Genomic DNA, 21737 nt, shown 5'->3' with positions numbered 1-21737 from the left:
AAATAAACAAACATCCACAACATACTCCAAAGTCTATGAAGTGCAAATCTAATACATGTCTTTGTCCATACAAACAATTCAGAAAATAAGCCCCCCTACTGTGTCCACATGCAATGCGCATGAACGGCGTCAGATGATAAGTGAGACAGAACCGGCACTAGCCACTTTAATAAAGGGTTTTTAATGTAATTCCCCCTCATTTTTCATGTTTTTGGAGCACCTGGATTTCCTTCTAGTTAATCCTGTTGGTTCTGGTTTTCCATGAGCACCTGACACAAGTTTCTGGCCTATGCTATCATAGCTTAGAGAGCAAGCAATCATCTCTCTCTCTTTGGCAGCTGTTATTGTGTTTCACAACTGTTAACTGCCAGCCAACAAGCTTACTGAGTGTTTCTTTTTCCACAAAACCATCTTTGACTGAGTGGACATGCCCAGACTCTGGCATGCAGAAAGCAACAAAACAATAACCAAGAGTCTGGCTGTAGGTATGGCCAATTAGTTAACTACTTTGGTCCAGACTGAAATATCTGAACAGTTAACGATACACATTCATGTTCCCCAATGTGATGGTAATGTGATTTGGAGTTCCTCTGACTTTTCAGGTCAATATTTTTATTCATCCAATACCAAATACCAGAAAAACAAATGACAGCTTGTGTTTTGTTATTGACAAATATTAACATGATAACATGCTATACAAAGATGTGTAGAAATTGGCTTTGCTATGCCTGAATATAGCCTCCCAAAACTGCTCGGCGTAGCTGTCTTCAGCAGCTCTTAGTCTTGTGTTATTTGACCAGCTCATAGATTTAACATTATTTTCCAACAAAGGAGAAAATTAGTGCCATTATTGCTGAAATTGTCATCTTAAACTTTCAACTCCTTGGAGTTACTAAAACACTGCCTTTATTCACATAGTATATTATTAGTTATGCAGGTTATAATAACAATCCTCTCACTACTTGAAAATGACGCCTTCCATAACTGCATATCCTATTCAGGGTTGTGGGGGGGCTGGAGCCTATCCCAGCTGTCATTGGGCGAGAGGTGGGGTACTTCCTGGACAGGTTGCCAGACTGTCACAGAGCTGACACATGAAACACCTGCAGGAAATTTAGAGTCCCCAGTGAACATAACCTGAATGTCTCTGGACTGTGAGAGGAAGCCAGAGAACCTGCCGAAAACCCACAGTGACACAGGAAGAACATGCAACAAGACACAACAGACTTACAATATTACAATATAAAAACATTTAATTTAAACAAATAATTGCTCACCCCTTACTTGAAAACCTGAAAAATGCAAATGGTTGCATTTTGGGAAATATAAACCTTGACCATTGGGACTAAAAGTATTTTAGTATTTTAGTTCATTCTGACGGGTGTCAAAAGTTTCTGAAGTCTGTCTCTTGTCCCCAAACTTTATCAAAACGCAAAATTAAATAGCTAGAGTACACCTTTAACATATTGTACAGATGATATTTTTGCCATGCAATGAGAGGATTTCAGAATTTTTAGCAAGATTGGAGATGCTGTGCTGAATGACCATGAGGTTAGTTTGAGAAAAAGAGTGAGTGCACATTTGTCTGAACTGTGTGAGTGTACTGATCTTTTGTCATTAGAGGGAGAAAACAAAGCTCAATAGTGTAAAATAACCTTTAGTTTACATTTAATTAGAAACTATATTGTTGATAAAATAAAAATGAAATTTGAAATTAATAATAACATTAATAACATTTGAAATACCGGCTTAGTAAGCTACACAAGATGTAAGATCAAGAGATGTTAAGAATCTATTTTCAAGCTTATATTTTATCACTGTGTAGGGACAAATCACAAAATGCAGTTATACAATAAACAAAAACAAAATAAGTAATAAAGTTAAAGGCATAAACAGTGTCTGAATCACTCTGCCAAGATTGTAAACAGCTTATGGTATGTGCTACCCTGACTTCACAGAAACAGTCTTCCTCAGATGTGAAGCTGAACAGGAGATGATCTCAGGGGCAAAAAAACCCCAAACTTCCATTGTCAGTCACTGAGTACCACTATACACACATTATCAAGGCACATAAAGCATAAGATGACAAGATATATGAGGAAATATGCATATACATGTATATATATAAACACACATACACATACAAAAACCATATATGCACACACACACACACATATATACACACACACACACACACATATACATACACACACACACACACACACACACACACACACACATACATATACATACATATACATACACATATCACATTGACCATACATTCATAAAGCAACCAGATGTCCAACAGAAAATTACAGGAAACATGAAAAATCAGTATCTTCATTAAGACCAGGATAACTGCAAGCATCTAGCTGATGTAACCAAAAAGCCTCCCTTTGATTAAGTTTTTGTATTCTGTTGCCCCCTCTGACCAAAGGTTTGATGTGCTTGGAATCTATAGTTTTGCCTTTTTGTGTTGTTTAACAGTTTATGTTAAAGTTAGCCTATTGAAGTTAGCATTAGCAAGTTGTACAGCTAATGCAGCTGTAGACTCCACTGTTGGCTAACAGGCTGGATCAATGTTGGAGTAACAGCTACATCATAATAAGAGAGAATAAAGCCTGTTTCCCACTGCACAAAAAAATCTCCTTACCCTGACTAACAGTAGAAAGTGTACAATCGGCATTCACACTCAGGTCAATTGACTCAGCATTTATGGAAACACAACACAAAAATATGTTCATTTTAGCCCTTTACCCAGCGAGATACAATGACGCACCACCACAAACTATGGCCCGCCAAAGCATTGCTCAAACAGCAGTCCATTAGTCTGCACTGAGTTTGAAATTTGAATGCGAGACTGAATAAGTAAGAGATATATAAAAAGGAGACACACACACACACACACACACACACACACAACAAAAACACACTCAGAGAGGCATACTTATCTGCTGTCGTGTACACAGCTCTGCTCTACTGGCAATGGGAGGGGAGTATATGACCTATTTTTAGCAAGTTTACCCATGTTTAAAAAACCTTCATACATGAACACATTTTGCTGAGAAAGGGGATTATGTGAGTGTTGAGCCAGTTAAATAACAACAGTACTAGGTTAGATGTGTGGAATTGCTCTTTCTTACTTTGTTTTTTTTTGGGGGGGGGGGACTTTTCAGCAAAGCTCAGCTGGCTTTGTTGTTACATGAAAGTCCTTCTCTGTTCTACGATCCACACTAGTATGTGTGTGTTTCTGCTGTATTGTGTGTGTCTTTATTTACTTGACAGTTACGCCCTGAGGATACACATTTGAAAAAAAAAGGTCAAACTGCAGGAAAGTTACAAACAGTGATTCCTTTGCTTGGTATCATTGCTTTCACTAACATTAGTGTCCAGCCGCTAACAAGTTCATAACCTAAAGCTGTAGCCACCAGCTGGACTGTCTAAAGTTACACTGAGGCCAAAGAGACTATCATGATTCACAGATATGAACTGTAATACCAGTATTAGTGATCTACAGCAGCTCAGTTGCATGTGTAGAAATACCGTCAGGGTCAGTAGGTTGCTTCTGTTGCAGTCAAACAACGCTGAGTCTCACAAGATAAATGCCACTTTTTGCTTATACCATATTTAAAAGCTTTCGTCTCAGCTTTTGGGTGAGGAACAGGGAGCCAGTGGAGGTTCTGGGGGACAGGGGTGATGTGATCACAGGAGCGGGAATGGGTGAGCACACGAGGAGCAGAGATCTGGATGTACTTGAGTTGATTTAGGATGCTCGTTGCTGAAGCTCTTGTTTGATGAGGTTCTCCTCATCATGGACCCACCAGACTATTGCGGTACAGGTTTCATGCTTCAGAGGTCAAAACTCCAGCAGTACTTGTAGTTTAAAGAACACCTTAATCGCAAGTATCACACTTCAGTCAGGAAATGGTCTAAAGACAAAAGGGCAGCCAGTAGCAACAGGAGAGTATCAGTAACCACAGGAAGACATGTCAAAATGACTCCTGAGAGAACACACTGGCAAGGCTAAAAGGGCTTTAACAAAGCTGCATAGTAACTTGCTGCCTCAAGTTATTTCAATGAGTGGAAGGCTGGTGAGGGAAGGGTTTTGAACATGGCGGTAGAGGTATGAAGCGGTTGCGCCCACAGTGATGATGTAATATTAGGAGTGTGGGGGCGCCTATAGGGCGGGCAGATGGGGCAGTGGATGGGTCCAACAAACTAAACACCAAAAAGTCTAATCCCACCATGTGCTTGTGTTGACATCAGCAGCATCTTAGAGTGTAAAGATGCAGAAAGATACCTACAGCATAATATGTAGACACAAAAGTCCACCGCAGAGCAGCAACATGTGATGACTTGGTGTGAGTATGTGTTGGTAGCTGGCCAGGGTAAGCACTAGACCTGAGATGATATGCTTAGTTTCCAATTTGATACTATTACGATACTTGGGTGCAGATTCAGTATGTATTACATTTTTAAATATGGTGATTCTACAAGTGTTGTGATTCAATATTAAGATTTAAACTTAATGATGGGAAGAAGTTGAATCAGACACTTTCAGAGACTGTTTATCGTGCAGCATATTTCTAAAAACAGTACACATCTCATATCAGTCAGTCTTTCTGACATTTATTTCAGTAGCATAATGTACCGTACAGAAAATTGGCTATTAACAAATGTAAAGAAGAAATAACTCATTTGAAAATATATATAAATTGCAGGGAAGAACTCTGTGACCTTGCTGTGTAAAAGAAGCTGTATGTTAAAGTTGCATCATTAAATAAACTTTTCTTACTTACTAAAGTGTACAAGTAGAATAGAGTGAGTTTAAAAAAAAAAACTTTCTGATGTAAACTTAAATTGTTACATTCAGCTGTCTATGCAGTGTTTGCACTGTTTTCCACACATTGATTTATTGTTGGCAGCTCTAAACTTGATAACAGGTCAACACAGTTTAAGCTTCAAACTATGTAGTTGCACAATGACTGCAAGAAACACAAGACCTGCAGAGGCAGAAACATAACCCAAACAGTGAACCCCTCAGACATCTTTTTAACGATTAGATGAGAGCAATCTGTCACCGGGTGAGTTAGAAATGATCATCAAGTTCAACACTGCCTTTAACATAGCAAAAAGGAACTCCTGTTCACAAAACTGAAATCCCAGATCACACTGGTGTGATAGAACTGGTTGAGTGTGAATCCAGCCTATTCTACCTATCATTTATGGTAGATGGTGCCTTTGACTTCTCGCCCAAATAATGTGAGATTGTCTTTGCCTGTGTCATTGACAACAGAAGACCGTCTGATATCATAGATGGAAATATTAAGGTTGAACATGCCCATGCACTAGGAGTGTGTGTGTGTCTAATTTGATAATGATAAATGATAAATTCAATAATAATTAAAAATTTGCTCTGAGGGGATTTAATTTATTTGACACACATACACTCTAGTGTTAACTGTGAATGTGATGTCCTCACGACAAACAAACAAAATAAAAGCATCACTTTTAAAATATTGGTCCAGTTTGTGATTTTTTTCTGTCTTTATTTTTTGCTTTATCCTCAGCTGAAAACAGACCTCCAAGACCAGCTTCAACAAAAATATCTTGTAAACTGTGCAACAGATAGACTGTGGAGCTGTCACTTACATCAGTGGAGCAGTTCAACTTTGCTGCTCTTATCCACTTAAATGGCTGCTCAGGAGCAAGGTGAATGCTCTATTGAGAGAACTTCTTGGTATAATCTGTATTATCGTTTTTTTGCAGGAAATCCACATCAAGATCATCCCACAATCTGCAACAGCCTGCAAAAGAGGCCTCTCATCACAGACCACAATCAAGTCAGGGAAAGTCTGCATACTGATGCTGTGGAGGACCTCTGTACGATCAGTGTTGAGGACCCAGAACTGATGGACCATGATACCACACAGGATGTTAGGCTGTTTGATGTTTAATTTGTTGTTTTCTTTGAAAACTCAATAACACAGGATAATCTTATTTATGAAGGTAGTATTAAGGGCAGAGAAATTTCTATTCAGATAGAAATATTGTGTAAATTCTGAGCCTCAAGTCACTGCCAATCTATACATCAATGAAAAACTAGGGTGCACAACTTAATAAAAACTAATAATCGGGATATAAGGTCACTGATTGATACCATGCTACACCACAAAAAGAAAAGATGCAATGAAATGTGCTGGTGCAACCAACTTAGAAAGTGGGCAGCACCACTGCTACAAGTGGAAAAGTTAGTGTAGAGCCCTGCCCAATAATGAGCCCAAGGAAAGAGTCACTTGGATCTTCTCTTCCTGCTATCTTGATACAAAAATCAGAATCAACTGCGCCTGATCAGCAATTTCTATTAAAATCAGCTGTTATTTGGTTATGTGTTAATGTGTGGAAGCATGTGCATACATTATACATTATGTTTGTCAAACTGCTGTTATGTGCAAGGTGATCAAAAGCAGTATTAGATTTGGGCAGCATGTAATATTTTCTATTAACCACTTCATTCTAATGCAACAGAAACAAAAAGAGAGGCATTCAATAGCACTTGGTTTCATTAAAAATGTTTATGCAAGTGCCACGACAACACTTTTAGTAGCAAAACCAAACGTATATTTCCCTGCTGTAAGAAACATAAACATGTTTTTGACAGATCCTTTAAGTTTTAAAGTTTAAAATATCTCTAAACACAAGCAATGGTACGACAACTTGATCTAAATAAAATACAGTCGAAAGCTGGCAACAAAATATACAATGAGAGTTTAAACTTTTTTGTCATCGATCTGTGTACAGCATGCTACAGTTCATGGAGGAAACAATGTGTTTCTCCTGGTCCCCGGTGCAAAACGAGGGATGAATGATGCAACTTTCAGTTGGGGTGAAGCAACACTCAGACTCAACATAACGTGCAAAACAGGATGCAAGATAAGGTACAAACACGTAGTGCAATACACAGAACAAAGAGTTAAACAAATAGATCCTAAAGATAAGCAGTTCCTCTTTTTAGTGTATGTTCATGGTCTCATTCTAGTAGAGATTATTTTTGTCATAGATAAAATTATTCTTCCCTAAGTGATCTCTACTTAATTATATTTTTTATAAACCTTTATTTATTTGGATAAATCCCATTGAGATTAAAATCTAATTTTCAAGAGACCAGAGTTCACAACAAAGACATCAAACAAACAGTTTAAAATGTAAAAAAAAGGAAAGAAAAAAAAAATCATTGCATATAAAATTATAATTTTTTTAAATAATCAGAAATTATAATAAAGCAAAAATAATAGAGTACTTTCTTTAACTGGATAGGTCCCATTGAGATGACCGGAGTGCATTGTAAAGACATAAAACAAACAATTTAAAATGTAAAAAAATCATTCTAAATAAAATAATAAAAAATAATTTAAAAAATCAGAAATAATAATATAGCAATATAATACAAAAATTAGTATATTAATACAAGTTAAAGCTTCAAGGTGTACTGCACTTCGTTCTATGTTCGGCTGCAAAGAATCTAAAGGCTTTCTCCAAACCAGTGTTTGTTCTAGGAACCTGCAGAATTAGCCAGTCCTGTGAATGTATGTTATGTGTTCCAGCTCTCCAGCCAATAAGTGATGTCAGATATGAGGGCAATTTTTGAAAGAGCTGTTTTATACAGAAATAAAAACAGAAGCTGTTCTCTCCTAATGGAAAGAGAAGGCCAACCCATTCTTCGATAGAGAAAATAATGATGAGTGCCAGAACTGTCTCCAGTTATAAATCTAAGGGCTGAGTGGCAGACAGCGTTTAGGGGTGCACGAGTGGAAGCTGATGCATGTCGATAAATCACATCACCATAATCTAGCACTGAAAGAAAGATTGCTTCTACAATTTTCTTTCTACAAAATAAAGGAAAATGGGATTTGTTTGTGTTTGGCAAGACTCAGACCACTCTCCTTTAGCTTTAGATCTGAATTTTAAATCTCAACCCAAAGAATTCTCCTGTTTTCCTAATCCCATACAAGTCTGATTCTCACTTTTGCATCTGTATAACTTAGATTTGTTATTAGAAACTAACTGAACAAACATTGCAAACTACAAACTAACACAACAACATTAGCCCCAGTTTGCTTGAGAGACTCTTGAGGCTGTCCCTACAGAAAATCAACAAAGCAGAAAGAGAAATTATTCTTACTCGAAATCTGATTCATCCTATATGGACACAGAGAAAAGAGGTCAGTCTCACAACTGACTACTCAAAGAGAAATTGTCATGCTTCTATGTCTGTTTCTTTTTAATTTCTTCATTTTGTCCATTTCCTGTTTTAGTCTTATTTTGTTAATCTCTGTCTCCTATCATTTCAGGTTTACACATCTTGTCAGGTTTCCCTCCTGTGTGATTACCTGCCCTGCCGTGATGGCTTTCACCTGCGTCTTGTTATCTTCCTCTCCTCTTGTGTATATAAGTTGTGTGCTCCCTTCCCTCTGTGCCAGTTTGTCTTTGTCTCTTGTAGCAAGTGTTTGAAAATTATTCCCTCATGATAGCTTCCCTGTGCCTGTTTTCATTGGACTGTTCTTTGACTTTTTGGATTTGTTTCAGCTGTTATGAAATAGAGAAAATTCACAACAGCTTTGTTATTAGAACAAAACATGGCGCCATGCTGCTGAATTCAACAACTGGCTGAAAACTTGATGCATGTGTACTGATTTAATCTCAGGTGTTTTTCCACTTTCTCAACACTGTCATCTTCCACGTGCTGAACATGTTATAAAAAGTCTAAGTTTTGGATGTTGCTTGCTTACTGAAATGCACCTTGAAGTCATAGTTCAAGTCTACCTTAAAGTTTTTATACACACAAGCACGTATCTTTGAAGTCTTTCATATAAGAAACTTTTTTAAACAGAAGTTTTTGTCATTTTTCACATGATTCCACTGTCAAGGTCAAACCAAAATTGGGGAGAGAATCGAGCCTAAAGATATCTAAGGATGACTGGAACAATATTTGTTAGGGTCAGGCTAAAACCACCAACTCAAGATCCTAATGGGAGTTCTGCAGGAAAAACATAGTTTGATATTTTGTGACAAAATTGAAAATGTCCCGCTTTTCTGTCCATATTGTCAATAGATTACCAAAGAATTAATAAATAAACATTTTTTGAAATAAGGTGGATTGTTCTTTTGTCAAAATATACTTTGGGCATAACCCTGGGCAATCTCACAATCCAGTACAAATACCTTTTCACTGTACTTTTGGCTTAGCCACTGTTATATCACACTGCTAGTTTCTAAGGTGCATTAAAAAGTACTTATTGACTGTAAATAGACTGACCTTTTCTCTCAAAGCTTTCCTTGCGGACAAAGCAGACCATGGCGAGGAATTTGGTGACCTCCTTCAGGTACATGACTGTAGTGTTGTTCAGGTGGATGATGGCCATGGACTCCTTGTCATAGGGTAAACCCGCTTCACTGTCCATCAAACTTAAGGAGAGGAGACAGAAAAACATACTTCACTCAAATCCAAAGAGAAAAAAAAACAATGTATCATCTGATATACAATAGTGACTCTGTTTGAGTGTTTCAGGAAACACTCATGGTCATATTCACAAAAGGATGACAGCTTTTGTGGACAATAAACCCACACAGATAAACTAACACCTGCAAACTATGTCAACATTATTTTATACAAACTGAATATACGAGTGGACATCAACAAAAATATGAACAAATAAATGAATACATAAACAAATACAACAACAATAACATTAATAATAATAATAATAATAATAATAATAATAATAATAATAATAATAATAATAAATTCAATTCTTTATTCCAGACTCAGATAAAAAAGACAAAACATTGCATTCAATAGATACATACACAAACACAGTATAAAAGCATGGTATAAAAATAGATAAATCAATAATAATGTCTTACAAAGAGACAACTGTATCAGTGTCTCCACAGCTGGGATTGGTGATGTGTAGTGCTATACCTTAGGTTAGATAGAACTAGTATTATTTCATCCTCAGAGAAATAGTTTGTGTGTGCGTGTGCATGTGTGTCTTTTTGTCTCGCTGTCTAATTTAAATTTCTTGCTTTTGAGGTATGCCTCTGCACCTTGTCAATTAAAATCCTCTTGCTCACCATGTAAAAAAAAAACATTGCTTTTTGTAAGTGTCCTACCTACTGTGTTCTTGGCGCAAAAGCATCATTTATACTTTGCCGCATGGATAACTGGATAAAAAAAAAAGGGGAAAATTACACTGAGCAGCAAAACTTAATGGACGCATTTGTGCTGTGAAATCCTAAGTGCAATATTTTCTTTTTCGTTTTCTTTTAATCGGACCTTGAGACGGGGCGGATGGCACTTGTAAGTGATGCACAATTCATGATGTTATCAGCAGCCGCAATCCGTTTTTCGTGAATTTTCCCCTGGCTGTGCTATTACAACATAGAAGCACACAGACCTCTGATTTTAGTATTCAACCACATTCATTTCAAGACGAGCAATGCGGAAGCAGTGATTGGAGAAGTCTGAGGACAGATAGGAGCCTTAGAATTCAAACAACACGCTGAGCAGCAGGACCTAAAGAAACTGAACACTGGACAAAGAGGACATGCTGTTCTTTCTTGCTTTTCTCTCATAATCCGTTTTCACAAAGGAAGTGAACAAATAAAAGAAAACTTTGTTTTCTTCATTCCCACGATGAATAATAATTTTGTCTTCTTTTTTTCTTTTTTTTTCTTTTGTATTTGGGCTTCCTTCTCTTTTTGAGCCACATGGGACTTTTCATTTTACAGGATACATACAAAGGCCCACTGTATCATCAGCCGCCACAGAACCCCAAACAACCAAATAGAGTTTATTAGTATGGCCCTTTCATCAACCGCCCTGCTGATTGAATGTGAAAACTCAGCATTAGGCCCTCAGCTCAGGATGAGGAAAAACTCCCACAGAACACAACTTGTAAAACTGGGTCAGTGCTCTGATAAGACAGCTTCATTTGCAAGTGTGAAGTTCTGTTTTCTGCTGTGGAACAGACAGGACCTGATAACATCTGCTCTGTTTACGTCCAATTCATTTTAAATCTTCTTCTTTGTATGAAGCAACAAAACTTGAGACATAATCTGAATCAGAAACCTGATTCATGCAGGCAGACGGTTTTTACTGACAGCGTTTTAACCTGACAATGACCTGTCACATGCAAGCGACAGGTTCTGTCTGCCTGTTCTCAAGTGACACAGCCCATGTGTAACCCGTACTTATTTTCCCAGTCTTTTGTTGCACATGTGATGCTTTGCACCCCTGTATCATCCCATTTTTCATATTCATTGCATCATTTTACATGCTCTGCTATATGGGACCTAGGAAACTGATGATCTTGCAATACTGCAAGCTTTTAATCAAAAGTGACCAAGCAATGATACAGGGCAGACATTAGAAATCCACATTTCTGTGGTAGTATAGCCAATACTTGTTTGATAAAAAACTATGTAGATGCTCACAGACCTTGCTGGAATGCCCCGGTAGGACACTGTCTAGTGTTAACCTCAGCTTTGGGCAGGTCGTCCTAAGTAATGAATTCTTCTCTGAAATCTTTTTGGCCTTATAACTGTCTCCAGTAAATTTCTCTCGCCCTTAAACAGATGGATCTTGATGTTTCTAATTTCTTTTCATGGAGGCTTGCTCTGCCCCCCATGTGGAGGTATCAGACATCCTCGTTCAGCTCATATTCTTGAGAATGGGCTTAGTATTATTAGATCAAATTATCGGTCCAATCGGATAGAGCCATAGAAGAACAACATGACAGCTGCCCAAAAAGTGCAGCCAAAACATCTGGATCATCCCCTGGTGACTGGCTGCGGTATAGTTCCTAAACCCCGCCCCTTCAATTTAGCAGATGGGACATGAGCCAGCCTAACAACTTGGAATATACGTCATATACATCATGTAAGTTTTTTTCCAAAGATGATTTTTCTAATTTTAGGTGGAACAGTATGTTCAAGGGTTCACTTTACTATTGCTTCGTTTTAATTAAACGTTTTATGCAATATTTATGTCATGATTTACAGCTGTGTGTGCCTGCCTTCAATGGTGCAGCTTGCAATTGGTCACACAGGTGCATGTGCAGGAACTTGATTCTTGCCATTGCACAGATTCTGGCTCCAAATGATGTCACCTCCGCAAGATGGCAGCAGCCATATCCAGGATAATTTGGCTTCCTTTTTTTTTTTTTATAGAGGGGAAGATGCGTTGTCCGTTCTATGTTCCAACCTGAAAGCATATTTCCTCTTAATCATGCAGATCACAATCACCTGAGTTATGAATGTGTTTGTGTGTATATGTTGCTAAGAGCTCTATAAGATTAAAAAGTTGCACATCATAAAATTGTCTGAATGTCTTATTTCCTTTCATTTGATTTAGTATGTTAATCTAACACTAAGAACAGTCATGAAAACTTATGTACAAACTTTATTATTGCAACCTGTAGGTAACGTAAGCCAATGTTGTGGGAATGTTTCCTGCTAGCTGGGTAAAGAACACTGTGGCTGAGAAACTGAGATCAATTGCTGCATTGCATATTTCACATCTGAAATGTTTTCAGAAACACGTTTTAGCTTACTGTTTTACTGTAATACAAGATCATTCATCACCTGCCGGCAAACAGATAAATTTGTATTACGTCACCCACCAGCGGGAGTGTTTATTGGTCTGGTATGGAGCAGTGCATTCTAGTAGTTGTATGTTTTCTACCTCTTGAACAAAACCGAAGGCCACAGTCATTTTTCTCTATTTTCTCTGGTCATGTAGCACCACTTACAAAAGTTTTTGCATGTTCTTTTTCATAGACCTAGTTTCATGAAAAGGCCATCTTTCCAGCAGTGAAATACTTTCTAACAGGATGTGATGGCTTTCCGGTAAGTGTTTGTGAGTCATTTTCAGTTTCAGCATTTAGTTGACTGTTTTGCAGATTGGTTTGTTTTGCAGTTACACTCTCAGAGTTGGCACCTTATGTTAACAGTTTGGGGAAATGGAACACATTTCACAAATTGTATCTAAGTAGCTGTAACAGTTTCACAAGGAATTATTTTTAACATCAGGCAGCAATCTCTGAAAAGGCAAACAGACAGCAGCAAGCCAAACTTCAATTAATAATGAATGGCTCATATCTCTTCCTGGAGGCATTGCTGCCAACAAACGGATCATACAGCATAAATATGATAACAACCATTTCTATGAAACAGATGCAGGATTAAATGTAATTATCTAAAATAAATAATGCAATTATCTGAGTATATAAAAAGCTCTCGTGCTTAATCTCATGTTTTCATAGCCATGGGCTTAAACATGATGACATATGTGGGCTGAGAATGGGTGCAGTGCTCCACAGATTGGAGACAGCCAAAGACGAGAAACATGCATAGCTAATGAGAGTTTAGTAAAATGTAAATTCATCATTGTTGTCAAAGAGAAAAAATAAATATTGCATTTCACTAACAAAAGACTTGGCCAAGGACCATGTTTATCCACATTTGAGCTTTCCAAGTGCGGAGCATGCCAGGTTTCTCACAAGAGGAGTTCATTAATTAAATGAGGTGAGAAAAAAAAGACTCCCTTTACTAAAGCCTCTAATTAAGGATAATATCCCAGCTGTTTTGTCATGATAATGACGGCAGCCATCTGTACAACAATCTGCTGATTTCTGTGAGCATGTCCAGCTGGTACCGACAACACTCCCACACTTGTTAATGCGGAACAATTCCAGGGCACAGGTGAGTGTGCACATTATTGGGCGTAACTTAAGCGTAGAGTTACGGTTAACTAAATGGTGCATGTTTACAAAGAGGACGTAATCCACAGACATTTGGCATCCACCTCTATCCACGATGAAATTAGCAGGAGTCCTGTTGGTGCTCTAGGCTACACATTCCCCAACACAGCTGTGATGGGTTAAACATTCACTCACTTCAGGCCAAATGTGGCCTACTTCTGTTAAAACTCCCAGCTGGGATGCCTAAGGTGTATCACTCACTCACTCACACACACACACACACACACACACACACACACACCTATTAATTTGACAACAAACATGGGTCAAACGGGGATCAGCTAAGTCATTCCATAATTCGGTTTGCATGGTTCTTTCGCACTTACCTGTGACTTCCCTACCAACATCACAAAACATTGTGTTGACCTTTAACCCTTTCCATTCAGGGCTTCTTTCTTGTCTACACATGTATAGACCTAGACATAGAGTGGCTGAGCAGCCTGTTCTCATTCCAAGGTCATCAGATGCAGATGCTTTGTCATGTCCCTCGGCTTGTGATTTTCGACCTTCTATGTGAAAAGGCACCTTCTATGTGATGTACAGACTTTTATCTAACTCCAATGTAAAACCAATATTTAACACTCAAGGCAACTGACGTAGTATAAACAATGAGGAAGAGAACGTAGGGTGGTAGGTGAGATGGACGGGTCAAACAAACCAGCAGACTTTTGTCCAGGAGCCCATTCCCTTTCAGGAGTCATTGAATACTGCCGCTGCAGAGATTTTGGCATAAGATCCTGACCTTTCATGTCCATCATACACTGCTGGATGATGTCAGCTGAGAATGAGGCCAGACAGAACTATTCATTGTTATTACACGTTGCAAGACAACCGGTCGACATCTGCCACTGTAGCAAGATACACGGATAGGCGGCATCAATTGAGAATAAGGCCGGACAGAACCTGTCTGTCATCTGTTTGGTGACCTCAGGATTGGGTCGCTGCTTTTCGCAGATGATGTGGTCCTATTGGCTTCATCAGGCCATGACCTTCAGCTCTCACTGGATTGGTTCACAGCCGAGTGTGAAGCGGCCGTAATGAGAATCAGCACCTCCAAATCCGAAGCCATGGTTCTCAGCCGGAAAAGGGTCCATATCGGGGAGGAGATCCTGCCCCAAGTGGAGGAGTTTAAGTACCTTGGGGTCTTGTTCACGAGTGGGGGAAGGATGGAGCAGGAGATCGACAGGCGGATCGGTGCAGCTTCTGCAGTAATGCGGACTCTGCACCGATCTGTCGTGGTGAAGAGGGAGCTGAACTGAAGGGCAAAGCTCTCGATTTATCGTCGATCTTTGTTCCTACCCTCACCTATGGTCACGAGCTTTGGGTAGTGACCGAAAGAACAAGATTGCGGGTACAAGCGGCCGAAATGAGCTTCTTCCGTAGGGTGGCTGGGCTTTCCCTCAGAGATAGGGTGAGAAGCTCGGTCATCCGGGAGGAGCTCAGAGTAGAGCCGCTACTCCTCCGCGTTGAGAAGAGCCAGATGAGGTGGCTCCCGGACGCCTCCCTGGTGAGGTGTTCATGGCACGTCCCACAGTTAGGAGACCCCGCGGAAGACCCAGAACATGCTGGAAAGACTATGTCTCTCAGCAGGCCTGGGAACGCCTCGGGAAGAGCTGGACGAAGTGGCTGGGGAGAGGGAAGTCTGGGCTTCCGTGCTTAGGCTGTTGCCCCCGCGATCCGACCCCAAATGGGCGGAGGAAAATAGTTGGATGGATGGATGGATGAAACCTGTCATGTCTGCATGAGGCGCCACTGGAGGGTGTCAGGGTGAATGGCTGCTGGTAACAATATAATAAAAGGAGCAAGTTGGCCCCTAAAAGCTGGGTGTGAGGGGTTGTGGAAGGATCAAATAAACCCCTAACTTTTCATGCAGGAGTCCAATGTTTGCTTCCCATCTAAATGTAATGGGGTTGTTTTTCGACACCTTACCAACCCAAACCATGTTTTTTTCTAAATCTAACCCAGCAGTTTTGTTGCCTGAAACTAACCATGATTTACCATCTTTAACCACGTTGTAGCAAATTTCACCCGGGAAACAGCTATGTCACACATCGGGGGTGCAAACTCTTTAGGGGTGAAAAGGGTGACAAAGACACAATAGCCATAGGGAATTCTAGGGGCAAGCTCCCATGGAATTGTTTTTCATTTTTATTATTATTATTACAACATATAATGACATAATATAAGGAGTGCCGGAGCGACACTGGATGGGTCCGACAAACCCTGGGCTTTCATTCAGGAGTCTGATGGTCACATCCCATCTAAATGTGATGGGTATTTTTCTACACATTAATATTTGCCTCATTCCTCAATTTCTAACCATCCGTGACTTTGTTACCTACTCCAAAGCATCCATGTCAGCATGTGCATTTGTTGACGTCTTGGCGATGGTTGCTATGTGCAGTTGTTACCTAAACATGACCAAGGGCAGTGTTACCCAACCATGTGATTGTGTTGGCATCATGGTAGCGGCATCCCACAACATAAAGAGCAGAAGCAGAGGGAAACCTAGAGCGTAGTATGTAGACATGGAAATCCACCGCAAAGCAGCAACATGTGACAACTTGATGAGAATTGATATGTTGTGTGTGCCCATGTTTACAAGGGTTGCATGTTGCATTTATAACTGCGCTAATGTTACACTCCTACAAATGTATGGATGGGCACGTCCATGCAATATGACACCCAATTTTGTTTTAGTACAACTGTGTGTATATCTGTTTTGGGATTATATCTGCCAACAAGATCTGGAGCAGATAGAGACAGAACCTGGACTCTGTATTTGATTGTGTTTCTCTATTTGATTGTGTGATTTGTGATTTGTTTATTTGCTGTTTTTTTTTTTCTCTAAATGCAAAGTATATGATGTCAAAGTGTTTACAATATGTTCTTAAAATGCTTGCTTTGTTAAAAGTCGTAATGTGCTGAGCTCTGTCTGCCAGGAGTTGGGAACCTGACACTCCTTTAGTTTATTTGGTGACAGATACCTCTTTCAGACAAGCTAATTAATGTCAGCCAATGGAAAGAGTGTGCTCTCTATATTGTCCTCTTACTGCTGCCTTTGATTCGGAAACAAGTGAAATAATGACAGATGCGAGTGAATGTGAGACTTTTGTGGCTTGATCACGGCTTTTCATGCAATGCTGCTTTCAGCTGACGACAAGACTTGTTCAGAAAGAAACACTGGCAAGCCTTTGACATTGCCACAGGAAGCTGGGGCTAAGGTTAAGAAGTGGGATTTTCTCAAGATCCGAAATTGTCATCAGTGAGTTACTAAGGGGACAAAGTTAAAGAGTGTACAATGTGGACTACTCATCCAAACTTCTGTTACCCCTTTCTTTTTTCTGGTCTAAACTGACAGCATCAGTTGACATGTCATGAGTGCATGACTGGTGAATGTATTCCTCCACACAGGAGCTGACAGAAATAAAGCAATGAGACTAAAAGCCAAAGAACAAAATAAAGGGGGCAGGAGGGAATTTTATATGGAGCCTGAAGGTCGAACTAAAATCTGAAGCCTCCTCCTACCTTTTGTGATGAAATAGAAATTGTAATAATACTATATCTACTGGGCATATTTTTCCCTTTCTTAAAAACTGTTTTTGGACATATCTGTGGAAACAGATTTCTCAGCCTCCAGCCTGAGTGGGTGTTTCACATGGCATTGTTTGGCTGACAGCTCTGAGCTGGCTTTGCTAACAGACACACTGTCATGTTCTGTGGCGCATTACTGACTGGATGTGATACAAGATGCATTTTTTGTTTTCCAACTATTGTTAGTTATTGAATATTAGGAATTTAAAAGTTCCTTCTCCAACTTTTCACAGCTCAACAAGTAGAAGCTAGTTAGACTAGCTTGCATGATAGAAAGTAGGGATGCACCAATTTATCGACTGAACATCATCAGTTCATATTCGCCTTGTTGGCTGTTATTAGTCTCTTGTCTATTGGTATATCAGATGAGGACACACCCTAGTGCTTCCCTGATTACAGCAGGAGAGCTTGTTAACTTTAGCTGTTGGATGTAACTAACACTAACAGCAGTTGGAGGCTGCATTGAGGTACAGTAAAAATGCATTGAGTAGTAAAAATTAGTATTAGGGGAAGGTTTATTACATTATAAGCTTTTAAAATATATTTGTTGGTGAAAAACTTGAATAAATATAGCTGTTTGATGGATACATGATTTATCATGATATTTAGTAGAAAGGGTTTTTTTGTTGTTTTTTTCTTGAAAAAGGTTAAATTAAAGGTTTTGTTTCATTAATGTATGATTGAATTTGTGCTCAGTCTAAGGTAGAATAATAAAGAGCTTGATTACTTAAAACAAAAAATATATTTCTTTGTCTCCTTGGCAAAAAAGAGCAAATAAATAATTATATATATATATATATATATATATATATATAAACCAGAGCTGTACCCAACTCAGAATAATGCCAGTCATATAAGATTTGGCTGTACGAAATTATTTTATTTCCATGTAAAGATTGAAAGTTTGAACGGGCAGGTGGGAAGTTGGGTACAGCAGCATATATTATATTTAGACGTCTCAGATAATAAGAAATCAAGAAAAACTCTAGGGGTATACTTGTATCTAAAGATTCTTTTTGCATTGGAAAATATCTGTCATAGTACCTTCAATCTCATTTGGAACAGCAGCTCATACAAAAGTCTCTGTCACTCTCCATCACATACTCCTCCTCCTCTCTCTGCCACTCTTTTTTCTTTGCCAGTTCCTTCTCTCTCTCAAACTGCAACCTTGTTTATATCAAGAAAAACTAATTTCAGAGACATCACCTTGCTTTTCTTTGACAGTATCACAAAAGGAGGAAGAAAGAGCAGAGGGATCATGTAGCACGGCTCCAGTTCTGTCTTACACTTCAGGTTGTTTCACAATGTTCTAATTTAAAAATCTGTGGCATGTACTGTATGAACAAAGTGGTGTAAAATATTTCAGTGTGTGCATGTCATAACAGTGGGCCAAGTTGTTTTTTTAAATGTAAACCCCACTGCTCCATTTTCTAAAGTCAGTGTTCCAGAAATGCAACATATTTGTCAAAATCCTACAACTTGCACATCATTCTACAGTACTCTTTGTCTCATAATAGCACCTTTACTTCTGCTTTTGCAATTTCATAAGGAGCAAAGAGATACTTATTACCAATGCATGAAATTATCCAGACTTTTATGACACAAAATCTTGGCTTTACAGAGATATATTAATAAGACATTTCCTGTAGAGCTACTTTGAGTACCTCTTCCTGGTGAGAAGGAAAGACTCTGCGGCATCCAACTAAATTCACTCTATTTGCTTTTGAAGGCCTGTTTTTGGCACATCTGATATATGCTAGGGGTGTCATCTGACCCTGATCATACAGGTATGACACATGGCACAATGTTTTGTGACTTTGCACCCTGTTGAAAGCTGTTCACAGATCTAGATTAGGACCTAATTAAACTCCCAGCTGGAGTGATAATTGAAGTGAGGATAGTGAGCAGATCAGAGAGGATCTGCTGAGAGATCAGGGGCACAGAGAGCGTGCCTTGAGCTTCACTTCACATTCAGCTCTGTACTGCGGTTATATCCAGTATGCCAATTTACTCTGTTCCTTTGACACGGAATGAGCATGCATACTTCACCTTGAAAAGGACAATGGGCTCAGCCACTGCAGCATCTCTTGCCACATCTCAAGGCAGTGATGCTTTAACATCTTAATAATTTCTATATATATGTAGACCAGCACAGACATCAGTGCACATAAATCTGTGCAAGCTTTTGATATTTTGTCGAGACATCACCTGTATGTTAAGGTTGTGATCATCATTGCTATGATGACAGCAGTGCATGTAGATGCAGCAGCCAGTAGCTCCTCAAATCCATGCTACTTTTTTGCTAGAATTTTCTATTTTACCATATCCATGGCCCCTTCTGTTAAAGCATAACTGTTCTACGATAGAGAAGCACTTATCAACATTGAGAAAAGTTGTGTGGGCTTTGAAATGAAGGCAGCGAACCCAAGAGGATCCCCACCAACAGCATATGCCCCGCTGCGAGTCAGACCAGAGGCGAGAAATGAAACCAAAGGCGCCGGACAAAGAGAGGGAGGAGAGCTGGCATCAGGGTGTGACTGACCTGACTTGGACCAAGAGCTGTTCCTCTACCAAGCCTTCTTCCGGCTAATGTCCACTTGCAAGAGAATAAAGTGGATGAGATGTGATTGAGGCTCACTCAACAACGGGAGATCAGAGACTGCTCACATTTGCGCACACAAGACAAGGACACAAGACTCTGATGCAAATTCAAAAAATGCACTGCAGGAATTGAATGATACCATCAGCAGCAACATGCCTGAGCAACCAGATGGAATTTTCATAGCAGATTTTAATCAACTCATCCTTCAACTCCAAAGATGTAGCAGGATCATGGATGAATTATAATTAATAAATCTAACTTGTACCTTAAAACACAACCTTATATGTTATCAAATGTAGAAACTGGAATAGCTATTAAACAGATCAGCCCCAACATCAAAAAACTGATAGGTGGAATGACTAACAACTAACTAACTAATATTGTTACAATTCAACGTTATGCTCACCTAAGGTCCTGTCAAACATTGTCTCAATCTACTTGATCACCTGTTGCGACCTCCAGGTACCCATGAAGTCCTGTGTCCATGCCCCGACAAAGCCAAGTCTGATCTAATTTGTGGGGCCTGCCTGGTCAAGGCATGTAAACAGGACCTCTAGGGGTATCCTGTGGTGTCTGGTAGTAGCAAATGATCCTTTGACATGTCCTGGGGGTTGCAAGTTTGGGTAGCAGGCAGGGAACGTCCCACAGATGAGATCTGAGGAAGTTGGAGGCCTTAAACTCTTAATCACGTTCCTCAGGCCACTCCTGAGCAGTTTTTGCAGTGCACAGAACTCCAAATCTTTAACAGTGAAAGTATCAGGTGCACGGCAGTGGCAAAGATCAAAACAGAACTGTGAGACACACAGATAATTGTTGTTAATCCCATCGGTCACAATAGTGGCCGCAAAAAATGTTTTCAGTTTTAAGGCACTAAAAGTGTTACTGAATGATTTATCAATACATTTACAGCAAACACTGAAATCATAAAGGGTCTCAATGATGTGCCTCTGCCATTGAGGAGAACAGTTGCCATGAGGGGATGTATGCCATCAGTAACCAAAGGTTTCCCAGCAGCACTTTGCATCACAAAGGTGGGATCAGTGTTGGTAATTTTTACCTGTCAGTGCTTTTAATGTTGTGGCTGGTCAGTGTATATTTGATAAAGTGTAATACTCTATCTACACACTTCAGCACTTTCTAAAATTCTTGATATAAGTAAGTACAAGTTGTGTCTTTTCAGTTTTCTTCTTCAATCTTCTTTTTTTCATACACAATACAGTATAAATACATTGATATTGATTGATATTTTGTAACTTAGTTTATACTGAACATTTCTCTTTTAGTGTCATACCCTATGTTCATGCCTCCGAGGCTATAATTTCTCCTTACACATCTCGCCAAGTTCACTCATTTGTGAAGTTTGAGAAGAAGTGATTTATTACATGCTCCTACATAAGCGTAGAAAAATTCTCTAGTGCTTTGCACACATAAAATCCTTTCACTACTTATACAATGATCTAAAAAAAAAGTCAGTTCCTGATATGTTGGCTGTTTTAAAGTACAAGCTTTTCTTCTTCTTTTTCTGATTTACGAACTACAGTGATGAAATCAGTTTGACTGTGGTCATTAATGAATTATCCCATCAGATCTGGCCTCAGTATAACGTCTGTAGCTCCTGCAATAAATGACACTGTAAGGTTGTTACAGTACATCTCTTTCAAGGCTTTAAGCTAATCATATATGGCTTCTATAGAGGCTACTTGCTGTTAATGGTG

General features: G+C 39.2%; 1 protein-coding gene across 2 annotated transcripts in view; it reads right to left on the bottom strand.

Annotated features, from left to right (window-relative positions):
* The window catches only part of rragd (ras-related GTP binding D), a 46501-nt gene that overhangs the window by 3530 nt on the left and 21234 nt on the right, over window positions 1-21737 (bottom strand). The window contains exons 6-7 of one of the 2 annotated variants that reach the window (XM_088087600.1): window positions 9320-9468; window positions 4740-8144 (exon numbers count right to left, since the gene is read on the bottom strand). In XM_088087600.1, the coding sequence (XP_087943726.1) occupies window positions 8107-8144; window positions 9320-9468 (187 nt within the window). In that variant the 3' untranslated portion in view covers window positions 4740-8106. Of the gene's footprint in view, window positions 1-4739; window positions 8145-9319; window positions 9469-21737 lie in introns of those variants that run through there. The other variant, XM_042501177.2, reaches the window with a different exon arrangement.

The sequence above is a fragment of the Plectropomus leopardus genome, chromosome 14, assembly GCF_026936395.1.
Source record: "Plectropomus leopardus strain MGB_pleo_1.0 chromosome 14, ASM2693639v1, whole genome shotgun sequence".
Taxonomy (NCBI): Eukaryota; Metazoa; Chordata; class Actinopteri; order Perciformes; family Serranidae; genus Plectropomus; species Plectropomus leopardus.
The sequence above is the reverse complement of the archived record's forward strand: the minus strand, read 5'-3'. Positions and strand labels throughout refer to the sequence as shown.